This window comes from Chionomys nivalis, chromosome 14, assembly GCF_950005125.1.
Source record: "Chionomys nivalis chromosome 14, mChiNiv1.1, whole genome shotgun sequence".
NCBI lineage: Eukaryota > Metazoa > Chordata > Mammalia > Rodentia > Cricetidae > Chionomys > Chionomys nivalis.
The window spans coordinates 38,076,276-38,103,930 of record NC_080099.1 but is presented as its reverse complement, the minus strand read 5'-3'; the positions used below and the strand labels follow the sequence as shown (position 1 = coordinate 38,103,930).

The following is a 27,655-nucleotide window of genomic DNA, read 5'->3' as shown; positions in this document are numbered from 1 at the left end:
CTTTCTTGGTTTACTAATTTAGTGAGGCTGGGTCAGCTATTGTGGTAACAGCATTTAGATTAATATTTGGATATGGTTATTATCTCATAATCTTGTATATCTACTAGTCAAAAGACCTCTTCATAAAAATGATCTCTTAGGATTTCTTAGGATTTCTTATTCATTGTAAATGTATTATCATCTATGGATACACATTTTTAAAGTTCATCATGTTTTTAAAAATTCATTTGCGAAGTAGTATTTTGTTTTAAAAAGATATTTTTATCATGCTGTTTTCTAGGTTTTCACCCCATTATTTCAATATTTATCTGCATAATTTAGTAATCTTACTTGAAATTTTAGAGGTTTAAAATCTGAGAAATACTGTTTTAAAATATTGATAATGTATTTTAAAAACTTAACTATGACTCTTGACTGTCTTCCTTGGTTTCTCTGTTGATTACTAGATTATTTTGATAATGGTCCTCAGAATATGTAGTGTTTATTTCTCTTCATAAGTTTTTATTTCCTTGAGTTTTGTGTTATAGTATCTTAAGTCATATGAGAAAAAATGTCAAGAACTTTGCTTGAAGTCTTAAGAACATTTATTTTTAGTTATTGATGAAAATTAAGTTTTGAATTAATATTTTGTTACTGAGTGAACATGGCAACATGTAGATTAAAAAATTATTATTTAAGGATAAAGCAAGCCAGTAGCCTTTTCTTTTCTTAATTATATAAGCATTAAATACTTTATTATTATATCTCCAGTGATAGTCTTTATTCTACCCTTTTTATGCAAGAGAATCTTAGATTTCTTTCTGAATGGGATAAAGATTGTATAATGTTGCTGTCATTTAAAAATGAAGGAACAAATCCCAGGTTAATTATGTTAGTCAGTTCTACTATTTGACTGAAACAATGAAAGTCTTTAATATTTGTATTTAACATCTTATCTTTTTATTCTTTTAGTTGATTACAGACATAGTGAGACCAGTGCCACAGCTCTGATGGTTGCCGCGGGACGGGGTTTTACGAGTCAAGTAGAACAGTTAATTAGTATGGGAGCCAATGTCCACAGTAAAGCATCAAATGGCTGGTAAATTTAGATTGTGTCCATTCTTTGTATGTTATGGTATAGTTGCACATACCTTTTAAAAATTCTTATGATTGGGGCGGTGGTGGCGCACGCCTTTGATCCCAGCACTAGGGAGGCAGAGGCAGGTGGATCTCTGTGAGTTCGAGGTCAGCCTGGTCTACAGAGCTAGTTCCAGGATAGGCTCCAAAGTTACAGAGAAACTCTGTCTTGAAAAACAAAAAACAAACAAACAATCAAAAACTTATGATTGTCCCTATTTTAAAATCTATTGTATAATAATTACTGGTACATCTCTAATGAGTAAATAAATAATCCTGGATGACTAGTTTCATAATTTTGAAAAATTTGTAATTTGAAAATTTGTAATTATAAAATATTTCTCAGTTTGGTATCTTTGAATTTTATAGGATGGCTTTAGATTGGGCTAAGCACTTTGGACAAACTGAAATTGTGGATCTTCTAGAATCTTACAGGTAAAACCTTACACTATTTAAAATGAATTCTATCTTTAAAAAAAAATCTTAGCCATGTAAATCATATATTCTGTAACAGGTAAGCTACTTACAGCCTTTTACCGAGAGATTTATTTTTATAATTATAAAAATTTTATTCTTGACTGTTATGAATATGAACACAGATCTTTAAATTGACAGTTAATGCAGTTATCCATCCATCCATCCATCCATCCATCCATCCATCCATCCATCCATCCATCGCTCTTTATCTATACATAGGAGTGGAATTTCTAGGGGATATAGTTAACACTGTGTTTATCCTTTGGAGAACTGTCACAATGTTCCATAATTGCTGTACTAGTCTATATTTATTCTAGGAATGTTCTGGTATTTCTGCACCATTCCCGTACTTAACTGTGTCTTTGACCTTAACCTTCCTTTTGGTTGTGCAATGGTATTATTTTGGTTTTACTATATATTTCCATAGTGACAGGTGATGCTAAACATTTTGATGTATTTGTAGGTCATTATTGCATGCATTTTCTTGATCAAGTGTCTTTAGATTGTGATTTTTTTTTATCAAATTTGTCACTTATCCAATTTAACATGAAACTGTGCTTGCAACCAACACATAAATTAACTATAGATTGTACATTAAGTGACCCCTTCCTTAGGGCATATTGGAAATTTAGAGGAAATAATGGGAAACTTTAAGTCTTTCTTTCTTTCTTTCTTTCTTTCTTTCTTTCTTTCTTTCTTTCTTTCTTAATAAAAAAACTGACTTGGTATTTTTCTTAGTGCTTCATTGGAATTTGGAAATCTAGATGAAAGTTCTTTGGTTCAAACAAATGGAAATGACCTCAGTGTAGAAGACAGAGAGCTGTTGAAAGCTTACCATCATAGTTTTGATGATGAAAAGGTAGACTTGGATTTGATCATGCATCTTCTATACAATATCTGCCATAGTTGTGATGCTGGTAAGTGCTGTCTGAAAGAAATGGAGCATACTGTGTTGAAAAATTAGTATTTAGTTGTCAAATTTTTCTGTAATTCTATTGATAGTGATGTGTGAATAGTAGTTCTTTTATAATCACGTACCAATGTGTGAAATCACATCATATTACTCTTTATAATGAGTTTTGTTGATTATGTCTGATTTCACAAGATTAAATACTAAAAATATTTTTCTCCAAGGTGCAATATTAATTTTTCTACCTGGATATGATGAAATTGTTGGTTTGAGGGATCGTATCCTGTTTGATGACAAGCGGTTTGCTGACAATACACATAGGTAAACTATAAAGCTTTGTACTTGTTGCTCAAGCTAACAGACAGATTCTTTGTTGCTCAAGCTAACAAACAGGTTCTATAGTTCATTTTGTCTTCTCAATTGTAATAGATATCAAGTCTTTATGCTCCATTCAAATATGCAGACATCTGATCAAAAGAAGGTATTAAAAAATCCACCTGCAGGTGTCCGAAAAATAGTAAGCATCATAAGATCTTTTATGTTCTACTTTTGTTATTCATTGATCTATTTTCATATTAATCTTAAAATAACATTCCATTTTAGATCCTTTCCACCAATATTGCTGAAACAAGCATCACTGTCAATGATGTTGTCTTTGTTATTGATTCTGGTAAGGTGAAGGAGGTATGTATGAATAAGTTATATTTGTACCAAATGAAGAAGATTGAGTTCCAGTCCAACAGCTACTTTAGTAAAACTTCATTTTAGATGCAAATTTCTTTATAGATGAATTTAGCATAATAAATGTTGTTTTACTAAACTGTTCTAACTTTTATTTAGTATGTTGGGTATATTTTGGTGATCCGACAAATTAGACAAGAAGATTCACTTCTGCTTACTAATTAGTAAAGGAAAGTAAAGATTTAGAATATGCACAGTAAAAATTTGTCACATAGTGACAATTTGATTTACATATTTTCTATTTTCCTCTTATATTTGGGGATGGGTTGTAGCCCTCTTATTCATTGATAGAGCCTAATGCCTTACATATAGTGTGTGTGCGTATGTGTGTATATAGTAGGTGTTCTAAAGGTATTTAGATCAAGAGAAACTTGATTAACAGAGATAAACAAAATCCTAAAAATTGAGAAAGATGTATGCTGGGACCTCATGCTTCCAGATGCACATTTACCTACACATTTACACATGCACAGACATACACATACAAAACCAACAGCAGTGCAGATTAGGGTGAACATCCCAATAGTTAGCCAACAGTGGAAATCACTGCCCAGCTTTGTGCAAAAAGAGTTTTTTTTTTCTTACTCTTTTATCTACTGTCTCTTGATATTTTCATACTACTGTAGCTATTCATAAATTGCATCAAAGACATCAAAGCATAAAATATTTACTATTAGACCCTTTGCAAAAAAATTTCTTCTCTCAAAAATAAGTGATAGCATTTGCATGCTTTCAGTATTAACATGACAATTCCCAGTGCCATAACTTTTGATAGATCAAATGATAGAGGTAATTAGTTTTTCAAGGAAGAAATGATAAAATGGATATAAGTAATCATTTTAGTGTGAAAAATTCATGTTTTCAATGTAATTTTAGTATCACCTTACAGAGAATAAAATTTATTGTAGGTTTTGATCAAACTCATTGTAAAGGAAGAGTAAACTGTTTCAGCTATAGTGTTAAAACTAAGTGATGAGTCTTTACATACCAAGACTTGTCAGATGTGCTGAATACCTGCCCTCTCTGTACTGGGTAGGCTGAGACAGGAGGATCTAAGTAAAGTTCAAGGCTAGCTTGGGCTATATTGCAAGAACCTGTCTCAAAAATGAAAAAGCAGAGAGTGCAGATGTATTGCTCTTATGTTATTTAAATTTTAGAAATTAATTCTTCTAGGTGTTATCAAATCATGATTTTAGCACAGTGATAATATCAAAAGTATTATACATACAGAATTAACAAATGAAACAAATATTATAAGCTAAGCAGCATACTTTCTGAAAATTTCTTGACTAAACTCATTAGAGAATGCATTTGTATTTGCCCTATTTAGTTAATTTTATTCAAGGGAAAGCAAGGTCATGGAATACTTTTAAAACCACTTCTACAGCAGATCTTTACTTTTGACAATTTGAGGAAGTCTAGTGTTAGTAATGATTATATTTTTCTTTGAGACATTCAGGAAAGGTTAATTTCTGGGTAACTCAGCAGGATGTTACTTCACTTAGAGGTGTTTAGTTTGGTAATTATTAGTCATTCTTCCAGAGATTTACTCTTTGAGATGTATTTTGGCAATTTTTTTTCTAGTCATTTTTATTTCTTAAAAATGATGTAAATATGATAGAAAAAAATCGCCAGAGAATCCTATTTTGCTTTTTATACTGTGTTTTGTTTGTTTTTTATAATAATTTCTATTTTTTTGACATGATATTCACATCATTCCTTCCCTTTCTTTTTTCTGACTCATCCCTGGCCCTCACTTTTTTTTTTTAAAGTCCTCTTTTTCTTTGTTATTTATTTATATATATTTCTAAATCTATAAATCCAGTCTGCTCAGTGTATATAGTGTAACCTGTATCCATGTGATCTCAGGGCTGACCACTTGATATTGGATAACTAATTGGTGTATTTTTGCCCAAGAAAGACCATTTCTCCTGCTCTCGGCATTTCCCAGTTGCCTCTAGGGTTGAGGCCTTGCAAGCTCTCCCCCTCCATGTTAGGATATCCATTAGTGGCATCCGTGTTCTTATAATCTCTAGGCATTCATATGGATGTCATAATAAAGTCTTGGTGTCCTGTGAGAATCAGTTGTTATTAAACTGTAGGAGACAGTTGCAAAACGCCCCACACAGTACAGCATGGAGATTGTGTAGATCTTCAAAGCTTTGTTTGCTGTCCGTTGTTTTTCATTATAATGTTTATATCCAACACATGTGAGTTTTTAAGAATCAGTTTCTTCAATGGAGGAATGGTAGATGGGGTAGGGAGAGAAGGTGGAGAGATTGGGAAGAGGGGAGAGAGGGGAAGTTTTGGCTAGGATTTAAAAACAAGAAAATAAAACAAAAACAAAACAGAAAAAATAATCAGTTTCTTCTAATTAATAAAGAGGGGCCTTTAAGTTTAACTTGGGCATGTTAAAATATTTATTCTCATTAGTACCAACCATGTTTTAACATAAAGATGATTTAATATTGCAGAAATCCTTTGATGCACTGAATTTTGTTACAATGTTAAAAATGGTGTGGATTTCCAAAGCTAGTGCCATACAGCGCAAAGGCAGGTAATGTATATTTTATGTTATAATTACATGCATAAACTATATTCATTTACTTGCCAGTTTGATAATAATATTATATAAATTACATATTGTATAATGTTCCTTTTATATGTTAGTGTCACGTTAGTCTTAATTTTATTTTATTTATTATTTTTTTAAATAAAAGTCAACATTTATGACTACGCCAACGATGCAAAGCAATAACTCAAGGAGAGGCTCTGAAGGTGGCAAGTCAGGTTTATATGTTCGATTGACTAGTTTCTTCTTTTTTGAACATGATTTTTTTTTTCCGGACCACACAGTGAGACTTTATTTCAGAAAACAAATGCTAGAATCAAGAACCATTTCTCTAGACAGTAAAACTGTGTCTATCATAAAAAATTATAAAATTTAGATTTTATCTATGGATGCTTACCATGATAAAAGTAACATTTAAATGTTTTTATGCATCCCCATTTTTCTTAAGTTAATTTCTATGTTTAATTTATTTACTGATATAACCAATTAAGCTAATTCGTTCTTTCTGTTATGTCTTCTGGAATTTCTTTTTTTTTTATTGATATTTATTGAGCTCTACATTTTTCTCTGCTCTCCTTCCTGCCTCTCCACTCCCACTTCAACCCTCCCCCAAGGTCCCCATGCTCCCAATTTACTCAGGAGATCTTGTCTTTTTCTACTTTCTACTTCCCATGTAGATTATATCTATATAAATCTCTCTTAGTGTCCTCATTGTTGTCTAAATTCTCTGGAATTGTGGTTTGTAGGCTGCCTTTCTTTGCTTTATGTTTAAAACCACCTATGAGTGAGTATATGTGATAATTATCTTTGTGTCTGGGTTACCTCACTCAAAATAATGTTTTCTAGCTCCATCCATTTTCCTGCAATATTCAAGCTGTTATTTTTTTCTGCTGTGTAGTACTCCATTGTGTAAATGTACCACATTTTTCTTATTCATTCTTTGATCGAGGGACATTTAGGTTGTTTCCAGGTTCTGGCTATGACAAACAAAGCTGTTATGAACATAGTTAAGCACATGTCCTTGTGGCACGATTGAGCATCCTTTGGATATATACTCAAAAGTGGTATTACTAGGTCTTGAAGAAGGTTGTTTCCTAATTTTCGGAGAAATCACCAAACTGACATCCAAAGGGGCTGTACCAGCTTGCATTCCCACCAGCAAAGCAGAAGTGTTCCCTTTTCCCCACAACCTCTCTAGCATAAGTTGTCATCAGTGTTTTTGATTTTGGCCATTTTTACAGGTGTAAGATGTAATCTCAAAGTTGTTTTGATTTGCATTTCTCTGATGACTAAGGATGTTGAACATTTTCTTAAGTGTCTTTCAGCCATTTTAGATTCCTCTGTTGACAGTTCCCTGTTTAGGTCTGTACTCCATTTTTTTTTTATTGAATTATGTGATCTTTTGATGTCCAATTTCTTGAGTTCTTTGTATATTTTGGAGATCAGATGTCTGTCTGATGTGGGGTTAGTGAAGATCTTTTCCCATTTTGTAGGCTGTTGTTTGTCTTGTTGACTGTGTCCTTTGCTTTACAGAAGCTTTTCAGTTCCAGGAGTCCCATTTATTAAGTGTTTTTTTCAGTGTCTGTGCTGCTGGGGTAATATTTAGGAAGTGGTTCCCTGTGCCAATGCATTCAAATATACTTCCCACTTTCTCTTCTATAAGGTTCAGTGTGGCTGGCTTTATGTTGAGGTCTTTGATCCATTTGGACTTGAGTTTTGTGCATGGTGATAGATATGGGTCTATTTTCATTCTTCTACATGTTGATATCCAGATATGCCAGCACCACTTGTTAAATATGCTTTCTTTTTTCCATTTGATACTTTTTGCTTCTTTATCAAAGATCAGGTGTTCGAAGATGTGTGGATTGATATCCGGTCTTCTATTCAGTTCCATTGGTCCTCCTGTCTGTTCTTATGCCAATATCAGGCTGTTTTCAGTACTTCAGCTCTATAGTAGAGTTTGAAGTCAGGGATTGTGATGCCTCCAGAAGTCCTTTTATTGTACAGGATTGTTTTGGCTATCCTGGGTTTTTTGCTTTTCCAAATGAAGTTGAGTACTGTTCTTTTGAGGTCTTTGAAGAATTTTGCTGGGATTTTGATGGGCATTGCGTTGAATTAGTCTTAATTTTATACTGTCTTTGCCAAGCAAATTGTTTTGGTACTTTAAAATTAGTTAGCTAAAAAGATTTAAAGCACATTTATTTAGTTTTTTTTTTTTTAGTTAGTGTATGTGTGTGTGTGTGTGTGAGGGAGAGAGAGAGAGAGAGAGAGAGAGAGAGAGAGAGAGAGAGAGAGAGAGAGAGAAAGGCTATGACACACATTTGACATTCAAAGAGTACCTTTCAGGAATTGGTTTTCTTCTTCTACCATGTGGTTCCTGAGAATAGAACTAAGTTGCTGGGCTTGGTCACAGGTGCCTTTAACCCCTGCACTATCTCACTGGCACATTTAGGGTACATTTTCAGAAGTTAAATTTAGGCTATATTGCTGGCTCAAGTGAGACCAAATCCCAGTGTGGAGAGAGAGGACAGTTGAGCCCATAGTCCCACTTGTATCTGTGGAGCTGTTGACAGTTGTTAGCTACTGGGAGCAGGAGAGACAGTTTTCTTGAAAGGTGTCTCCTCTGTTGACTATGTGTTAGTGGAAGACCAGATATCCGAGACTACTTGGACAGCACAAATTGATCTTAAAGGCTTTTGTTGTTTGTTTTCTTTTGTTACAAAAAAAGTAACAAGGTTGGGTAGGCAGGAAGTGGGGATGGATCTGGGAAGCATTTTGTGTGTGTGTGTGTGTGTGTGTGTGTGTGTGTGTGAATATGGTCAAGAGAAAAAAATTGAAACTAGTAAATTCATGTTAAAATAAAAGACATTCAAAGGAAGCAGAAATTATAAACATTTAAAATATAGGACAAAGGAATAATTTCTTCAGAATACAAGTAAAATCTTTATAATTAAAATAATTTTAGTACAGGCCAAAATGGTTTATCAAAATGAAATTTATACATGTCCTGCTAATGCATTGTTTCACATATTGTCCTTGAGCTAGCAATCCTTTTGTCTATATCTCCCAGTTGCTGCCTTTACGTGTAACCAACAACCCGAGCATTTCACTATTGATGAACACTACCCAATTCCCATATCTTTTATTATAATGTTGCAAAGACCAGTCTCAAAAAACATCTTTACCTCATGTATATCAAAGTGAATACAAATCAATGAAGCACTATGATTTTTCTTATTAGTCTGAGACTAATGAACATGTTTTATTGAATAGAACATAGAGGCAAAAACATTGGCTTAAATATTTTGCTAATGGGAGTTTATATTGGTATGAGTTCTTCAGAAGCTAAATTAAAACTATTTCTAAGTCTTCTTTTTATTATATAATCCATGCCTCACAGTGTATCTTAATATCTTACTTTTACTTATTGCATGTATATGAAGATTTTTCTTGTTGTTGTTTTCTGGTTTGGTTTTTTGAGACATGAATTTTTTGTGTGTTTTTTTTTTTGTTTTTTTTTGTTTTTTTTTTTTTTTTTTTTGAGAAAGGGTTTCTCTGTAGCTTTAGAACCTATCCTGGTACTAGCTCTTGTAGACCAGGCTGGCCTCAGACTTGCAGAGATCTGCCTGCCTCTGCCTCCCTAGTGCTGGGATTAAAGGTATCCGTCACCTCCACTCGGTGACATGAAGATGTTTTTAAGACTGTTCTTTACAACATTATAACAAAAGATCTGGGAACTGGGTAGTATTCATCAATAGTGAAATGTTGGACACAGTTAGATGCCTACTTCTGCAATGGCAGCAGCTGTGTCCTGACTCAAAAATACCAAAAGATACCCTGTATACTAAAAGCTTTAAGGCATGATTTCTGTGCTTTGTAACTCCATAAAGTCAGACATTGTTATACTTATGTCAGGTTGTTCTCTTTGATACACTGAACTGATTTATAATACTAAGTGTATATTATTGCAGGTCAGAAATCTTAGTAAATCTCCTTCTATTTTCAGTACATACCAGGGACAACCTTTGTTGTGAAGTATGGAGTAAATAGTAATGACTAAAGTGTGGTAGTTAATTTTAAGGTGAAATAAACACTATAATCCGTGTTGAACTGTGAGTAGTACTATTTGCTGTAACTGGATTATGCTTTTAGAGGAGTTATGAGTGAATTTAAGAAAAAAGGAGGAAAGGGGGAACCACAGAAAGACATACCTGAAAGGTTAAGGGACAGTCAGGTAGGACTGTGAATGAAATGAGCAGGAAAGTTGTCTGTATAGTTTAGTTTGAAAGAAGATGATGAAGACTAGGCTGAAAGTTTGGAATAACTCTTTAAGACCAGTTTTGTTTTTCTCTCTTTTTAAAGAAGTGTGTGTAGGTACCTGTGGAGGCCAGAAGTGCTGACCTCCTGGAGCTGGGTCCTCTATACAAGCAGTATTCACTCTTAACTGCTGAGCCATCTTCTCAACGTTTGTGCTATCTAAAAGAAGCAGCTTTTTGGAGAATGGGTTCATTAATATTTTCACTTCCATAAGAGAGGGACAATAGGCAGCATTATTGTAGCAGGGTGAAAACAGAAAGATGGGTAATTCAAGATGTAGTGAAGAAGTATTATTGGGGATTTTTAAATGCGTATGGGGGTGGGGAATAAAAATCAAGTAGAATCAAGACTGCTGGGCTGGCAAAAAGACTCATGAAAGCATTTGCCATATAAGATAAGGCTGCAAACCAGAATTTGATCCTGGAAACCTATAGTAAAAGGAGAGAACCTACTCTTGAAAATTATCTTCTGACCAGTGCATGTGCACTGTGGCAAGCTTTGCACTTGTGCACATGCACGCGCGCGCACACACACACACACACACACACACACACTAAAATAAAAAAAAAAAGTTAAGTGTTACCTAGGGTTCTGTTTTAGGAAATTGGACATTATTGCTACTGTTGCCAGATAATTTGGTAAAGGTTCTTCTGTTGAGAAGAAGAATTACATTTTGGCTGTCTTGAGATTTAATTGGCTAGAAAATCCATGTGGGGCTTTTCAAGAAGTTTCTGAAGTGTAGGCCTTAAATAACACCAGGAGATTTAGGATGGATAGAAGTTGAAGCTAAAGGACAGGTAAGATCCCCTCAGATGATGTGATGACAGCATATGAAGAGCATAGGACTGTGGTCTAGCCTCAGAAAGACACAGCATTTAGGGTGTAGGCAAAGGCTAAAAGTTCCATAGGGGAGGCTGACAGGGTAGGAAAACATGTTGTTAGGAAGTAATTGATGTGGAAAGGAGTAGTTCCAGAATCTGTATGGGCCTGAGGCAGGTCCTCTGCATATATGTTATGGTTATGTAGGTTGGTGCTCTTGTGGGACTCCTAACAGTGGGTGTGGGGGCTATCTCTGCTACTTTTGCCTGTACTTGGAACCATGTTCCTCTACTGGCTTACCTTGTCCAACATTGATATGAGGGTTTGCTCCTAGTCTTTTTGTAATTTGTTATGCTATGTTTAGTTGATGTCCCTGGGAGGCCTGCTCTTTTTTTTTTTTTGTTTTGTTTTGTTTTGTTTCCTTTAAGGGAAATGGAAGAGGAGGAGGAGAGGGAGGTGTGTGAAGGGACTAGGAGGAGTGGAGGTAGGGAAAATAACAGTTGGAGTGTAACATATGTAAAGAATTGAAAAAAAGAGTAGTTCAAGAATATCAGAATTTTGTAGCCTTCATGTTTCCTTCCCTCCCTCCCTCCCTCCCTCCCTCCCTCCCTCCCTCCCTCCCTTCCTTCTTTCCTTTCTCTTTCTTTATCCTTTTGAGGTTGTGAGCTCCATAAGGTTGGAAGTATCTCTGTCATTCATCCCAGGCATTAGCTATTTCCATGATTAGAAAAATTAAAAGGAGACTTATGTCATCATATTTTCTGATGTTTTCCAAGAAATTGTATGCCACTCTGATAAATGCCAGTCCTATATTGTTATGTAATTCATAATTTATACATTTCTAATCAATGGACCTGAACATAGAGCTTGATAACATCTCAGTGAAATTGATTAAATTTAAATTACTAAGCATTCATGTTTTGAATTTCACTTAGTTTCAAATTTATGGTACTAATTTTTGATTTTTTTAAAGTTATAACTGTAGAGAACATTGTTTGTAAATCTAGCTCAGTAAAATGATAATATGGAGTACCAGAGCACAAAACACCTTTTAAAAGTATTCATAGAGGATAAATAAGAATTCGAACTCAGATGTCTTGATCTTAATTAATTTCCCAGTCTCCTATATTGCATTAGTTTATAGTTTTATTATTATTGTCCATATTCCTTATCTGAGTCTGAATTTTCTGTTTTATTTTTAAGAGCTGGACGATGTAGACCTGGAATTTGTTTCCGTCTGTTTAGTAGACTCCGATTTCAGAACATGCTGGAATTTCAGACTCCAGAGCTCTTGAGAATGCCTTTGCAGGTAGACCTACAGCTCTAAGCCTTCATCTGTGGGTGAAGGGACAGCTTCCAGTTCAGTTTCTACAGATTGGGCTTGAATTAATCACTTTACAAAATAAAACCATAAGTTAAATTTTATGAAGGGGTTATATCCATAAAAAAGATTTTTTATACAAATCTTACTGAACCTTCAGATATTTATTGGAATGCATTTAAATTATTGAACCATGTGTTTTGTGTGTGTTGTAGCATTTTAAGAGTCTCAAATGCATAGTATGGATTTTGAAAATTCTGGATATGATTAGAAACTATTTAAGTTGCAAGGTAATGCAAACATTCACTGAGATTTCAAACTTTCATTAATTGGTTTTCTTTGAGCTTTCTGCCTTCGTGCAAAACTACTAGAAGAATATCAGTCTGATTCTGTATTTTAAAAGACTTATTTATATTACTTTTATTTTACGTGCATGTTGTGTCTGTGTATGAGCAAACTCACTATCTGATGTGAGTGCTGGGAACCTAGTCTGCTTCACTGCAGTGCATCAAGTGCTCTTAACCACAGCACCATCTCTCCAGCCCCCACTTTGATTCTTTGGTCTCTTAGTCTGCATGCTTGCTTTCAGTCACTCAAAGGATACAGAATCATGTTTTTGACATCCATATCTCTGTGATGATTTTCGATACCCAATGTTTTTACAAGATTTCCTGTTCCTTTTATATATAATTAAAAATTTGTAAAACCTAAATTACTAAATAAACTCTTAAGTCTTTCCAATCCTCCATCATGTTTCTACTCATACCATATTTAGTGTTTTTTTTAAGTTGCCTTTATTTCTTTTGTGTATAGCTTTTTCTATAATGTGCTAACCCATTTCCAAATTCCTTTCCTTTATTTCTTTTATGGTACACTTCCATTTCTACTCTTGACATCTCAGTGTAAATGTTTCTTCTCCTAGGAAATTGTTTAACTTTTCCTGCTCTTGCTGAAACTTGATTATAATTTATCTCCACCCCCACCCAGTATTCTTCACAGCACTCAGCACAGTTTTAATTAAGTAACTCGCTGAAGTAATGCAAGGTCTGTTTTTCCCTCTCCTATAAACTCCGAAAGAGCAAGCACTGTCCTCTTTCTCTGACTTATTACATAGTACCTGTGTGTAGAAAGCACCTGAATATTTGGTAAATGGAATGATGATAGACTGAGTGAGCATGATAGGAGAAAAATGACTTACTATTTGGATAGTGATTCTCTTAAGTTTTGTGAGTAAAAGCTATGTGAGAAAATGTTGCCAGAAGGGGCAGTGATCATCTTGGTATAAGTTGATTGAAGGCATTACTGGTCATTTTGGTACAAGTTGATTGAGGGTATTACAAACACATACTTCATTGAAGATGCTCCTTCTATTACTTTGACTCTGAGACTTTGCTACTCTGGGACTGGGAAACCATTCTCATGGTTTCTTTAAATAAAAGTTAATGCTTTATTTTTACTCTTTCTAATTTTTTTGCTCTTATGGTTTACAGGAACTTTGTTTACATACTAAATTGTTAGCCCCTGTTAATTGTACCATTGCTGACTTCCTTATGAAAGCCCCTGAACCACCTCCAGCTTTAATTGTAAGAAATGCTGTTCAGATGCTTAAGGTTGGTGTTTTAATTATTCTACTTCAATGGGAAATTAAAGCTAAATGAGCATATATTTAAGTGATTTTATTCTTTTAAAAAATGTCAGTTGATCAGTACTTTATATACTGCTCTTACAAATTAAAATAGTAGATATAGTCTTATATATTTAATACAAAATATATTTTTATGTGATGTGACAGTAAATGAAGTATTTGCATTATTTTATACTTAATGAGTTTTTAACTTAACTATATGATTCTGGGTTATGTCAAATTGTTGGATTTTTTTTCTTCCTTTACCTAGACAATAGATGCAATGGATGCATGGGAAGACCTGACTGAGCTTGGGTATCATTTGGCTGATTTGCCAGTAGAGCCACATCTCGGTAAAATGGTCCTGTGCGCTGTTGTTTTAAAGTGTCTGGACCCCATCCTAACAATTGCCTGTACACTAGCTTATCGCGACCCTTTTGTACTGCCTACCCAGGCCTCTCAAAAACGTGCAGCTATGCTTTGTAGGAAACGGTTCACTGCAGGAACTTTCAGTGACCACATGGCACTTCTCAGAGCATTCCAGGTACTGTTAACTTTTGTTTATTGTTAAGTCTGCTGTGTTAAGTACATTCTCTGGCAAGTATAGCAGTTTCAAAAATAAATAAAAAACTATATAACATTGTTATTTTTGTTTTACTTAGGAAACCACATTTTATTTTTATTTAAGATTTATTTATTTTTATGTATGTGTTTTTCATGCATGTATGTATGTGCATCGTATGTGTACCTGGTGTCTGAATGTCAGAAGAAGGGTTTGATTCTATGGAACTAGAGTTTTGGAGGGTTGTGAGCCACCGTGTCAGTGCTTAGACCTGAACCTGGGTCTTCTACAATAGCAACAAATGCTCTTAACAACTGAGCCATCTCTCCAGTCTCAGAAGTCACGTTTTGTCAGTGGAACAGAAGTGGGTAGGGAAAAGACCATGAGGCCTCAGTCCTACACAAAGAGCTATAGGCAACTGAGAAATACTGAGAGTGAAAGAAATATTCTTCCTCAGGGAAGAGCATACCAATTGCTTAGAGTACCAAATGCTCAGCCCTGAAAATATACATACACATTATAGAGACAGAACAGGTTACATATGTAGCAATTAATGAAGAAAGAGGCCATGAATTTGAAACAGTAAGAAGGGGTGTATGGGAGAGTTTGAGAGAAGAAAGGGATGAAAGAAATGATGTAACTATATTATAATATCAAATAATATATATCAATATAATATCAAAATAAGAAAGATATTTTTTAAAAAATATGTGATTGCTCCTTATAGTTTAACATGACCAATTTATCTCTATTTTGTCACCCCTATTTTCTCCTATATATGTGCTGTACTATGCATGTATATATTTATATCTCATGTTTGAAAGTTGTTTATTGTTTAGTCATGACTTTGCCAAGAAATACTTTTAAAATTATTTTGGAATGACTGTGTGCTATGTAGAGGACACAGAACAAAGGCTGGAAGAAAATTATCTTCAATTTAGTATTTGTAAAATTCTCTTTTTTTTTATAGTATTTCCTTTCCTTGTGCACTTTAGGTACTATGCCAAAATTTAATTTTATAAAACAAAAAAGATAATCTAAAATTTTTAAAAATAATAGTGAGATAATGAGTAAAGAAAATGATAAGACAGAATTAACCTCTGAGGAGAGAAATGCAGTATAATTTAGAAATTTAAATATATAGGAAAGAATATATTATTTTTTAAAAATATATTTTTTAATTCTTAAAATTTCTTGATTAGAGGCTGTGCCTCTCTATACTCTTACATTTCTCTTTGTTTATATGGAAAGCACCCTTTCAGACATTCAATATTTTTCTAACATATATAATTTAAACAATTGTAAGCTCCTTTATGATTATTATTGAATGATGGATTGTTCAGTTCAGATATTAGATATTATAGATACTTAAGTAATAATCAGAAATCTGGAGTAGAATTCCTGTATTCTGTTCTTTCCAGCTCTTTTGAAAGCTGATGAAATAAGATACAGCTTTCCTTCAGTTATGTTCCAAGCCAGGCTAGCATATTTTCAAAGGCCTGATTTTTATATTATATATAAAAATTCTAGAAATCCCACTTAAAAAATAATTTATTTTTTTATTTAATGTATATGGGTGCTCTATCTGCATGTATGACTTTATGCCAAAAGAGGGTATCAGATCCCACTAGAGATGATTGTAAGCCACCATGTGTTTGCTGGGAATTGAACTCAGGACGTCTGGAACAGCAGCCAGTGCTCTTAACTGCTGAACATCTCTCCAGCCCTCAGAAACCCACTTTCTATTTCCAGTCAGTTGGTAGAGTAACGTAGAGGTTGTTATGAGTTTCAGGATTCCTAGATATAAAAGTATTTTAGTGGAAAATATAACTGGAAAGCCTCTCACTTATGTGTAATAAACTAGCTATCTTTATACCAGCCAAAAATTATATCTATGAGGATAATTTTTACAGAGTTGGTCATTTGAGTCATTTGATGTTCAGTTCTCATTGGAGTTTTGTAAACTCAACTGACTTGATAGCAGTTGTGTATAAACTAAATGACAAGTCTAATTTGATTATAAAATCTTAGACTTTTAAAAATGTTAGAATAATGCTTTAGTGGTTGATATAGTGGCATTACTTTGTTACCTTATTGAGGTGTGATTGGTATATACGTCTTGTATATATTCTGTTTCTGTAGGCATGGCAGAAAGCACGAAGTGATGGCTGGGAGCGAGCTTTTTGTGAAAAGAATTTTCTCTCACAAGCTACTATGGAAATCATTATAGGCATGAGAACACAGTTACTTGGTCAGCTTAGAGCATCAGGTAAGGTTTCCTATGCAGAACACCTGCTTATCCTTCATGTCTCTAAACTTCAAGTGATGCCAGCTTATGTAGTTTTTATATCACATTATGTGTCTGTATTCATGAGTGTATACCCTTCTCTATCTTCTGAACTTTTCCTTATTGATAAAATAAAACATTACACAGGTTTTAGCGGTAAACTCTATGGACATGGTCTGTAAACCCTATGGATATTCTTGACAATGAGCAATTTATATTTTTTGTTAAAGATCAGTTTAGATTTAATAAATTGTTATATTTACTTTTGCTTCTACCAACCAGAAATTATTTAACTCTATAAAATAGCAATTATAAGAATTTAAGTAGATTGATATGGCTACTGTGTGTGGCTGTAGAGCACTAAAATGATTGGAAATAACTTGAAGATACTTCATTCTTTTCTGAGAAGACTGTAATGTTACTGTTTTGTTTTAGAATTGCTTCTTTGAAGGTTTTTTGTTGTTGTTTTGTTTTTTTCTTAATAACATAGTTAACTGAAATGATAGTCAGTAGTATCAGAATCTGGATTTATAGGTTTGCTGAAGTATTCAAGGAAAGCAGAGATTTGAGAATTTAAGTTTGGTTTGAATATGGGGAAATATGAAGGATTTTTGAGTTTTAAGCATACAGCATTCATACTTAACTATACTTCTACAGTTGATGTTTGAGAAAATGAAAACATACAAGTAAAAAGAATGTTTTGGGCTTCAAATTGTGAACTTGGAAAATGTTTCTAATTGCAATTGTCTTAGTTTGGTTTCGTTTGCTGTGATAATGACCATGATCAAAAGCAGCTTGGGGAGGAAAGAACATTATTATTTCAGCTAACAGTTGTTATATCACCTAAAGAAGTCAGGGCAGGAACTAAGCAAAGCTATGAAAGAATGCTGCCAACTGACTTTCTCTTCATTGTTTGCTCAGCCTGCTTGCTTTCTTAAACCATCCAGGACTACCTGCCAGGGATGGATGGTACTGCCTACAGTAGGCTGGCCCTTCTGTGTCAATCAGCAGCCAAGAAAATGCCACAGAGACTTGCTACAGGCCAGTCTGATGACAGCATGTTCTCAGTTGAAGTACCCTCTTCTTAGCTGACTCTAGCTTTTGTCAGGTTGAGAAAAAGCTAACCAACACAACTGATGATGACTTTACTGAAGAATGTGCAGTTGAAACCAGGATAATTGCTGTCCATTGACATCCAAATGCTCAGGAGGTTGAAACAGGAGGAACTATTCAGGGCCAGTTGGAATTACATAATGAGATCTTGTCATTATGTAAACACTGTATTTAATCTTGTCTGAACAGATCTAAACTTTTATTAGTTTTATACTTTACATTTGCTAGAATGGATTGTATTGATCATGGAGTTGGATATTGTTAACTTTATAGGAGGTTATAGTTTTTGTTGCCAAATGTACACAATTGTTAAAGTACCTTTGCATAGTAGAGAAGATTGGTGTGCTCTTTTTGTCCATCCAGGTTTTGTTAGAGCACGAGGTGGTGGTGACATTCGAGATGTTAACACAAATTCCGAGAACTGGGCCGTTGTTAAAGCTGCATTGGTAGCAGGCATGTATCCTAATTTAGTCCATGTGGACAGAGAGAATGTAGTATTGACAGGGCCAAAGGAAAAAAAAGTACGATTTCATCCCACTTCAGTTCTCAGTCAGCCTCAGTATAAAAAGGTAAAACATTTTTATTGCTCTTAGACCTTGTGGTGAACCAAATTTAGGTAGTTGAAGATAAAAAATATTCCAATATTCCAAATTAAATTAGCAAATTAAATATGTTTAATGAAACATTAAATCTTAGAAATAGCAGAGGTAACATTGGAAATGTGGTGAGGAAATATGATAAACCAGAAAAGCAATGGCTTGCTTTAATGTTTACTAGAGTACATCATCTGTTCACTAAAGAAATTAAAAGTATTCCCAATAAATTAAATAATTAACACTTTCTTTTAACTGTCTTAATAGATTCCTCCAGCAAATGGTCAGGCTGCAGCGATTCAGGCCTTGCCCACAGATTGGCTTATTTATGATGAAATGACCAGAGCCCATAGAATTGCTAATATCAGGTGTTGTTCAGCAGTGACACCTGTTACTGTCCTGGTGTTCTGTGGACCAGCAAGGCTGGCAAGTAATGCTCTTCAGGAACCTTCATCCTTTAGAGGTAATTGTAGTATAAAGAAGTAAAAATCTGTTGAAATAAACCAATAACATAAAAATATGAAAGCTTGTGTGGTTTGTTTATAACACGAAATAGAAAATACTGAGTTATATTTGATATAGGGAGACAACTAAGAAATGTAAAGATGTATTTAGTATGATGAGATAGTTAGGGAGTACTGTTCATCCTGGCTAGCCAGAACCAAAATAACCACACAGAAATGATATTATTTAAAACACTGCTTGGCCCATTAGCTCTGACTTCTTATTGGCTAACTCTTATATCTTAATTTAACCCATTTCTAGTAATCTGTGTATCGCCATATGGCTGTGGCTTACCAGCTAAAGTTCTGGGCGTCTGTCTGTGGCTGGGCTACATGGCTTCTCTCTGACTCCACCTCCTTTCTCCCAGCATTCAGTTTAGTTTTCCCTGCCTAGCTCTGTTCCCCTATAGCTCTGCTATAGGCCCAAAGCAGTTCCTTTATTAACCAGTGATATTCACAGCATACAGAGGGGAATCCCACGTCAGTATGCAAGGAACATTTGGATATGTGCATATGGTTGGTATAACTGGGCGTATACTAATTCTATACTTTTGAGGTGCCAACATACTGATTTCCACAGTGGTCTTTCTAAATAAGGGCTCCTCTTTTTGTTCATCTTTGCCAGCGTTTATTGTTTTTTCTTTTTTCTTTTTTTTTTTGGTGGTGGTGCCCATTGTGACAAGGATGAGATAGACTCTCAGTGTAGTTTTAATTTGCATTTCTGTTTAGTGCTTGTTTGTGCTGTTTCTTTGAGAACTTTGTTCAGGTTATTATTGATTGGAAGGAGTTTATTTTGTTTTTAATTTTTGAAGTCCTTTATTTACTTTAGAAAGTTACCTCTTTTGAAGGCTGTCTGTTGACATGGTCATTTGTTTGCCACGCGGGGAAGTTGTAATTGTTTGTAGTCACACTTGCTAGCTGTGGAGGCTTTGTCCTGCGCCGTGTGGACTCTCTCCAGGACTGCAGGTGTCTTGAAGTGCCTTCCCTGTTATTCTTTTTTTATTTAACATTCTAAGAGGTTTTTGTTTTAAGTTAAGGTCTTTGATCCATTTTAAGGTGATTTTTGTGCAGAATGAGAGATACATATCTAATTTCATTCTGCAAGTAGTTGTCAAGTTTGTAAGCAAGATTTGCTGCAAAGGCTTTCTATTTTCAAGTGGTTTTTGGTTGTTGTTGTTGTTACCTTTGTCAAAAGTTGATTGTCCAGAACTGTTTGGATTTATCTCTGGCTTGTCTGTTACATTCCTTTGGAGAGTACCATGCTGTCTTTACCACTATGGCTCCCTTAGTATAGTTTGAGGTTAAATAATGTTGAAATCTTCAGCTGTCCTCTTTTTGCTTAAAGTCTTCTGGTGCCCATAGTTTTTTGTGTTTCCATATGACTTCTAGTATATTTTTCTTTAGTTCTGTAAAGAATGTCCTTGAGATTTTGATAGATACCGCATTGAAATCTGTAGATTGTTTTTAACAGTAAGGCATTTTAAAAGTATTAATCCTCTCAACCTAGGAATATGGCTTTATAGTTTTAAAGGTATTAGCCTTTTTTTTGCCACACAAAAAGTTGTTTCAATTACTGTATATTCAGATTGATTAATCTTATACTATTTACTTTCAGAGCTGAGAAAATGTAATTTTTCTGTTGCTTCCATGAATATTGTTTTTATTTTTTTAACTTGTATTTTAGATTTATTTTTCTCAATGGGTAGATTTGATTTAATGTATTCCCCCTCCTCTTTGGGAAGTGTTTCTCCCTTATCTGTACCATTTATTAAATAATGCTGGTATATAGTTTTCTAGAATGCATAAAAATGTCTATTAAATTTGGAATCTTTATGTAAGTTTTGTGTATATTCTTTTATCTTCTTTAATGTAACTATTACATTTACACTGCACACTCATTTAGTATTTTTATTTACCAATAAATTCGGTATCTGTTAATGAAGGACCTACCTATAACTCTAGTTGCCTTTATATTGTAAGGTATTCTTTGATAATTGTCCCTGCTTTTGTCTTCTTGTACTCCTTTCTGAATTCAGCAGCATTTTTTAAAACCTTTAATTCAGGAAGTTCAGTATGTTTTATCAAACAGTATCCATATTAGCTTAAGCAATATTGATAGCTTTTATAAAGATTGGTCATATTTCTGGAGTCTGTTCTTTTCCTCCACTGTGGTTCTGGACATCAAACAACATGTCATGCTTGTTTAGTGCTGAGCCATCTTATTGGCCCATATTTTATATATTTAGATTAAACATAATCTTTTTGATTAGATGAACTTCCTAAATGAATTGTTAGACTGTAAAAGGGAGTTTTGCACATAAGGATTTTTGTTTTGCTGTTTTGTGAGAAAGTAAAGTGATTGACTTTTTCCATGTGTGTTGTGACAGCGGATGGCATTCCCAATGATAGTAGTGACAGTGAAATGGAGGACAGAACCACTGCTAATCTGGCTGCTTTGAAACTTGATGAGTGGCTTAATTTCAAATTAGAGCCAGAGGTAAGTTGCTTTTTATAATAGGACATATTTTTTTTGTAATTTATATTAATTGAAGTAGCATGTTAAAATTTTTATCTTTAATATTGATCCCATAATGGTAGAAAATACTTGTGGCTTGTTTTTCAGTTTTCATAGAGCTTTCATGCATTCTCTGCCATGCTGGGTTTTTCTTCTGTCAGAGGACTAAACCAACACAGATGCAGCCCTGCATTTATGTGTGACTATTGTCTTGCTCTGTTTGTGCTGCTATAACACAGTTCTGTGGGCTGAATAATTTTTGAAAATCAGAAAGTCCTCAGTCTTAGATCAGGGTGCTGGTGCGGGTTACTATGTTTAACCAGATGACAGCTTAAACCCTGTGTCCTCAGCAGGGAAGAATGGTGTGTCCATGTATGATGGGAAGCTGAAGGATATAAGACATAGACACCATCATCCTTTTAGAAGGATATCTAACTAAACATTGTCATTTTCTGAAGATGACATCTCCCAGTACTGTTGCATTGAGTACAAAGTTTCCTCATTAAATTTTGAGAGGGACCAAAACCATCTAAGCCACAGTAGTAATATTTTAGTATTTCTGGGTATGTAAACTATTGAGCATTGAGTTACAGGGCACCATTTATTTTTGCCATTTCTTGGAGAAATGAGTTCATTTTGTTTTCATAACTGAATTGGGAGAGATAAATTTTTGTTTTTTAATTTTAAGATTTCTTTGACACAGTTTTTCATTATTCCAGGTCTGTTTTTTATAATCATTCTCTGTCCATCTAGGGGCACAGCTGAGCTGTCAGTGGTCTAGCTCTCTGTTAATCATCACTCCATTTATTTATGTATGTATCACATGAGCATACTGCAGTCTAGTTCCCATTCGCTTCCGTCCTTTACTTCACTGAAACTGCATTTCCGTGTTATATGCCAGTCTGTCTTTGATAACCTGCTCTCCCACTTGGCACTATTGTGTATCGCCTCTCCTTTCTAATTCTGCTCCTCTCCATTTTTACCTCCTGAATCCTGCTCTAAATTCTTTGTCTTAAATAAAGTCAATCCTTTTTCATTCTTCTTCCTTTGTAATCATTTCTTTTTACATGTGTGCTTTGCTTTAAATTTTAGGTACTTGTACCTTAACTAAAATTTCACCTTCAAAGTGCCTTTCTCTTTTCTTCACTCTCACTCTACACATTTCCTGCTAACTTTATTTCTCTTTAGATTTAGAACTGATGTCATTATGTCTCTCAAGTCTATTTCTAGATTAGGCCTTATTATGCATCCATTTGTATGCTGGCCACCATCAATTGGTGCTCTCTAGATGCTAAAGTATAATATGAATAGTCTAAGTCATTTTTCCCTTATTTACTTTACTGCTGCTTTTCCAGTATTAACCACACACTATCACCTGCAGTGTTTACTGTTGCCTTTTTTAAGCTATTTGTTTCTGTCTGTGTCTAGAATATGATGGCTAAAAATTTCATGTATGTAACAGAATGAATGAAAGGAATGGAAAATTATATTGAATGTAAGAGAGTTCCTTATACAAACAGTTACAGACCATAATTAATGTAAAGAACCTTCTTTACAGATATGATACACATTTTGCTTGTATTTAAACTGAGGATGCTTTGATTACAGGCTGCCAGTTTATTGCTGCAGCTTAGACAGAAATGGCATAGCTTGTTTTTACGCCGAATGAGAGCTCCATCTAAACCTTGGTCTCAAGTCGATGAAGCTACTATACGAGCAATTATAGCTGTTTTGAGCACTGAAGAACAGTCTGCAGGTTTACAGCAGCCGTCTGGAATTGGCCAGAGGCCAAGACCCATGTCTTCAGAAGAACTTCCTTTGGCTTCCTCTTGGAGATCCAATAACAGTAGGAAAAGTTCAGCTGACACCGAGTTTGCTGATGGATCCACTACTGCAGAAAGGTGAGTATGGCATTTTATTTAGATGGGTGTGTTTGCTCTAGGACAGTGAACTGCTTATACTACTTCATGGTCACACATAATGTAGTGTGTGTAAAACATCACAATAAAATGGAGTTTATTACTTTAAGATATCTCTTGTAAGTACTAAGGGGTGTGAATTATTTAGTAAGGTCATTCTTTCAAGAAAAACCTGAAAATGTTACATACCCAGAATTCATAAATTTAAGGTCTCTTATGAAGATAATAAATTCTAAAGTGATCCATTTTAATGGACACATGTCAAATGACATTTTTTCCTAGACATGCTGAATAGGAAATGCTGGCATTACTCTTTAAGGGTCAGGTTTTGTGTATCACTATGTACTGTCAGTACCTCTAGCTAGCATTCCTACAGAATGCTACAGAAGAAATGCTCCCTATTCAGTGATGCACTGAGTGCCTATTCGATGTGTGGGCAACAACAGTGAAGAAAGCAGGATTATTTTCTTCATTCCTGCAAAACTGCAATTTTCCCACTTGCACATATGCATTTGTATATTCATTTGAATCCAGGGTTTGCACTAGGTAGGATGTTAAGATTCTTTAATGTATTGCCATATGGAGTATTTCCTCTTACCTTTTGGAAGAAATTAGGTCAGTGTTACTGTGAGATGTCCAATATATTGGACTTGTCTGATTTTAGCCAGCATCATTAAATCTTATACTCCGTTTATTCTTTGTAAATTAGTGGTTAGCGTCAAGGTTTTATTATATCCCTTGTTTTAGCAAGAGTATTTTTAGGTGGTATTAGAAACTTTACACTGAAACCAGAATATATTGTCTGATTGAACCACAGTACATACCGTACAGTTTTTAAAAATTAAAAAAAATTAACGTGATATTTGTAGAATTTTAGAAGAATCTTAGAGTAGTTCATTAAGATAACGTTTTAATTTAACAAATAAAGTTCAGTGTCATGCACAGGGTTGTATGCTCATTTAGTGTTGTTCTTGTATATAGATTTTAGTCTCTTTGTCATTTTTAAGTCTATTTTACACAATACTGTTTCTGATTTTTGAAAATGTGGTTTTACCTCATTTTTTAAATGTATCCTATAGTCTGTGGTTGTTTTGTTGTTGTTTTGGAGTATGTGGGGGGGTGTTTGTGCACACACAAATGTGTATTTGTGTGTCAATTTCAGGAATTGATATTGGAGATCTTCCTTGGTAGCTTTCCACCTTCACTTCTGTGACAAGGGCTCTCAGTGAACGCAGACCTAACTTCTTTCTCCAGCTGGAGAGTGAGATCAAGGGATTTGCCCCTCTTTGGTATCCTAGTTCTGAGATTACACACACCAGCTTTTTATGTTGGTACTGGGGATTGAGTTCAGGTCCTTATGATTGCATGGCAGATTAGTTTCTTTTGTGTTGCTCTGATAAAATACTTGACAAAGACAACTTAGAGGAGAGAGGGTTTATTTTGACTTCCATTTCCATGATGGATAGAACCCATAGTGGGAAAGACATGACAACAGGGAGGAAAGGCATGGCAGGCATAGATGTAGGAACAGGAAGTTGGCTGGTCATATTTTGTTAAAGAACAAGAAGTGTAGTGAGGCTATAAAGCCTCAGAGCAGCTTGTCTTCAGTGGCTTACTTCTTCTAGCAAGGCTCAGCTGTTAAAGTATCCATAACCTTCCTGAACAGCTGGGTACCAGTGGTCAAACAGAAGAGCCTGTTGGGACATTTTGCATTCAAATCTCAACATGCAACAAGCCCTTCACTAACTGGGCCATCTTCCCATCCCTCAACTGTTTCATTCATATATATATATTTGTTTACATATTGATTTATTTATTCATTGGGGTGCTGGAGATCAAACTTAAGACTTTAGGCATGCTAGGTAAGTTTTATATCATTAAGTTACACTCCTAGCCCATTCTAGTTCATTCTTTATTTTTTACTAATGTAAATAGAAAAATGAAATTCCCTTAAAGTACTACATACATTTTATATCATTGGGGTTTTGGATTGAAATAGCATTCCCTTTGTACTATAAACTCATGTATAACTGACCTGTGCTTCTTCTCGCTCAAGAGTACTGATGAAATCTCCATCTCCAGCCTTACATCCACCTCAGAAGTACAAAGACAGAGGAATTTTACATCCTAAACGGAGCACTGATGACCGATCAGATCAATCATCTGTAAAATCTACAGACAGCAGCAGTTACCCAAGTCCTTGTGCTAGTCCCTCTCCTCCATCCTCAGGGAAGGTAGGACATCCATGGTCTGTGTAATAAGGAGTGGGTTCACAGCACATCTCGTGTACATAGTTATTCAGAATCATAAAACTTGTACTTTTGTTACTGTGGCCTGTGTTCTTATTACTAGCACTTAGTGTATTTTACATCTGATTATTTATTAATGGTGGACAGACATGCAGCTTGTTTTTTTCTTCTTTCTTTCTTTTTTTTTTTTTTTTTTGGTGTTTTGGTTAAAACAAAAATACCACCTTGATAATAATTTTGGTTTATAATTCAAGTGTTTTCTGTGGTTCAATGATTATTTAAAACAAATGAAATAAAAATAAAAAAATAAAATATAGAAGATACAAAATTTTGATATGGAATTGAAAACTGTTTTTAAAATTGATGATGTGAATGGCTTCACATATTCAGGACATGTTTCTTTTTATCTGTGTTACTAGTACATGGATAAGAAAGTATTTATGAGATCTTTACGTTTTAGTGAACAATGTCTCTGAACACCTGCTAAGAAAGAAGAGATTACATTTCTATTCTTATGTCTTATTTTGTGGGGTATTTTAAACTGCTTTATTAAGGTACATCTTTTTTCAAAAAACTTACTAGTTTATGGGCCACTGAGATGGCTCAGTGAGTAAAAGTGCTTTCCACCAATCCTATGATCTCAGGTTGATTCTTGGGACCAAGATGTTTGGCAGGAGAGAATGGAGTCCTGCAGGTTGTCCTGCTTTCACACGAGTGTGCTGTGACATGAACATGCTCCTCCTCACACACACAAATAAATATAAGTAATAGAAAGATGATCAGTTTAAACTGAACAATTGTGCAAATTTTGGCAAGTGTGTATAACTATAATAATACTATAGTCATATACATAACATTTTTATTACCCTAGTGCACCAGTAACCACTGCTCATTTTTCTTAAGTGACTTGTAAGTGGAATTGTGCTTTCTGTATCTAGTTTATTTTACTTAATGCAGTGCTTTGAAATTCACCTATACTGTTGAATGTAGGTCTGTGTTTTACTTTTTTTTTCTCTGAGTAGTATTTTGTTGTATGGATATGTCATGGTTTGTTTATTCATTTACCAGTTGATGTGGACATTTGGGTTATTCTACTTTGTATTTTTACTAAAGGTGCTGTAATATTAGAATGGAGCCTTTGTATGTAGATTTTTTTTTTTTTTTTTGGTTTTGGATACCTAAGAATGAGATTATAGGTCGTATAGTAGATGCTTGTTTACCTTTGCAAGAAGCTCTCCCACTGCTTTTCAAAATGTTTGAAAAAGTTCCCATTTTCTGGAACAACCTGTAAGTATTTCTTTGTTTTATATTGGCAAGAATTTTCAGTTTATAACCTAGTCATTCTAGTGGGTTATATATAGTGATGGTTCCTTGTCGTTTTCATTTCCATTTCCTAAGTGTCTTGTATTCACATACCATTCTGTATATAGTCCTTGGTGAATTATCTATTCAAATTTTTATTCATTTATGCTGTTCTTTATTGTTTATCTTTTTAATTTTTTAAATTTTTTTATTGAGCTATATATTTTTCCCCAGTACCCTCCCTTTATCTCGCCTCACTTTTAGCCCTTTCCCCTGGTCCCCCGCTCCCAATTTACTCAGGAGATCTTGTCTTTTTCTACTTCGCATGTAGACTAGACCCATGTATGTCTCTCTTAGGATCCTTATTGTTGTCTAGGTTCTCTGGGATTGTGAATTGTAGACTGGTTTTCTTTGCTTTATGTTTGAAAGCCACTTATGAGTGAGTACATATGATATTTTCTTTCTGAGTCTGGGTTACCTCACTTAATGTTTTCAAGATCCATCTATTTGCTTGCAAACTTCAAGATGTCATTTTTTCTGCTGTATAGTACTCCATTATGTAAATGTATCACATTTTCCTTATCCATTCTTCGGTTGAGGGGCATTTAGGTTGTTACCAGGTTCTGGCTATGACAAACAATGCTGCTGTGAACATAGTTGAGCATATGTCCTTATGGAACAATTGAACATCCTTTGGATATGTACCCAGAAGTGG

The 27,655-nt window shown here is 34.5% G+C and overlaps 1 protein-coding gene across 2 annotated transcripts in view; it reads left to right on the top strand.

Annotated features, from left to right (window-relative positions):
• The window catches only part of Ythdc2 (YTH N6-methyladenosine RNA binding protein C2), a 65,640-nt gene that overhangs the window by 23,523 nt on the left and 14,462 nt on the right, over nucleotides 1-27,655 (top strand). The window contains exons 11-26 of one of the 2 annotated variants that reach the window (XR_009058306.1): nucleotides 952-1,078; nucleotides 1,486-1,551; nucleotides 2,332-2,510; nucleotides 2,728-2,824; nucleotides 2,933-3,020; nucleotides 3,107-3,187; nucleotides 5,719-5,801; nucleotides 12,156-12,261; nucleotides 13,764-13,883; nucleotides 14,169-14,441; nucleotides 16,602-16,728; nucleotides 18,223-18,428; nucleotides 18,720-18,915; nucleotides 21,343-21,452; nucleotides 23,079-23,371; nucleotides 25,472-25,623. Coding sequence is in view for 1 of the 2 variants with exons in the window: in XM_057789013.1 (XP_057644996.1) it covers nucleotides 952-1,078; nucleotides 1,486-1,551; nucleotides 2,332-2,510; nucleotides 2,728-2,824; nucleotides 2,933-3,020; nucleotides 3,107-3,187; nucleotides 5,719-5,801; nucleotides 12,156-12,261; nucleotides 13,764-13,883; nucleotides 14,169-14,441; nucleotides 16,602-16,728; nucleotides 18,223-18,428; nucleotides 18,720-18,915; nucleotides 21,343-21,452; nucleotides 23,079-23,371; nucleotides 25,446-25,623 (2,330 nt within the window). In the remaining variant the exon portion in view is untranslated. Of the gene's footprint in view, nucleotides 1-951; nucleotides 1,079-1,485; nucleotides 1,552-2,331; nucleotides 2,511-2,727; nucleotides 2,825-2,932; nucleotides 3,021-3,106; nucleotides 3,188-5,718; nucleotides 5,802-12,155; nucleotides 12,262-13,763; nucleotides 13,884-14,168; nucleotides 14,442-16,601; nucleotides 16,729-18,222; nucleotides 18,429-18,719; nucleotides 18,916-21,342; nucleotides 21,453-23,078; nucleotides 23,372-25,445; nucleotides 25,624-27,655 lie in introns of both variants that reach the window. The other variant, XM_057789013.1, reaches the window with a different exon arrangement.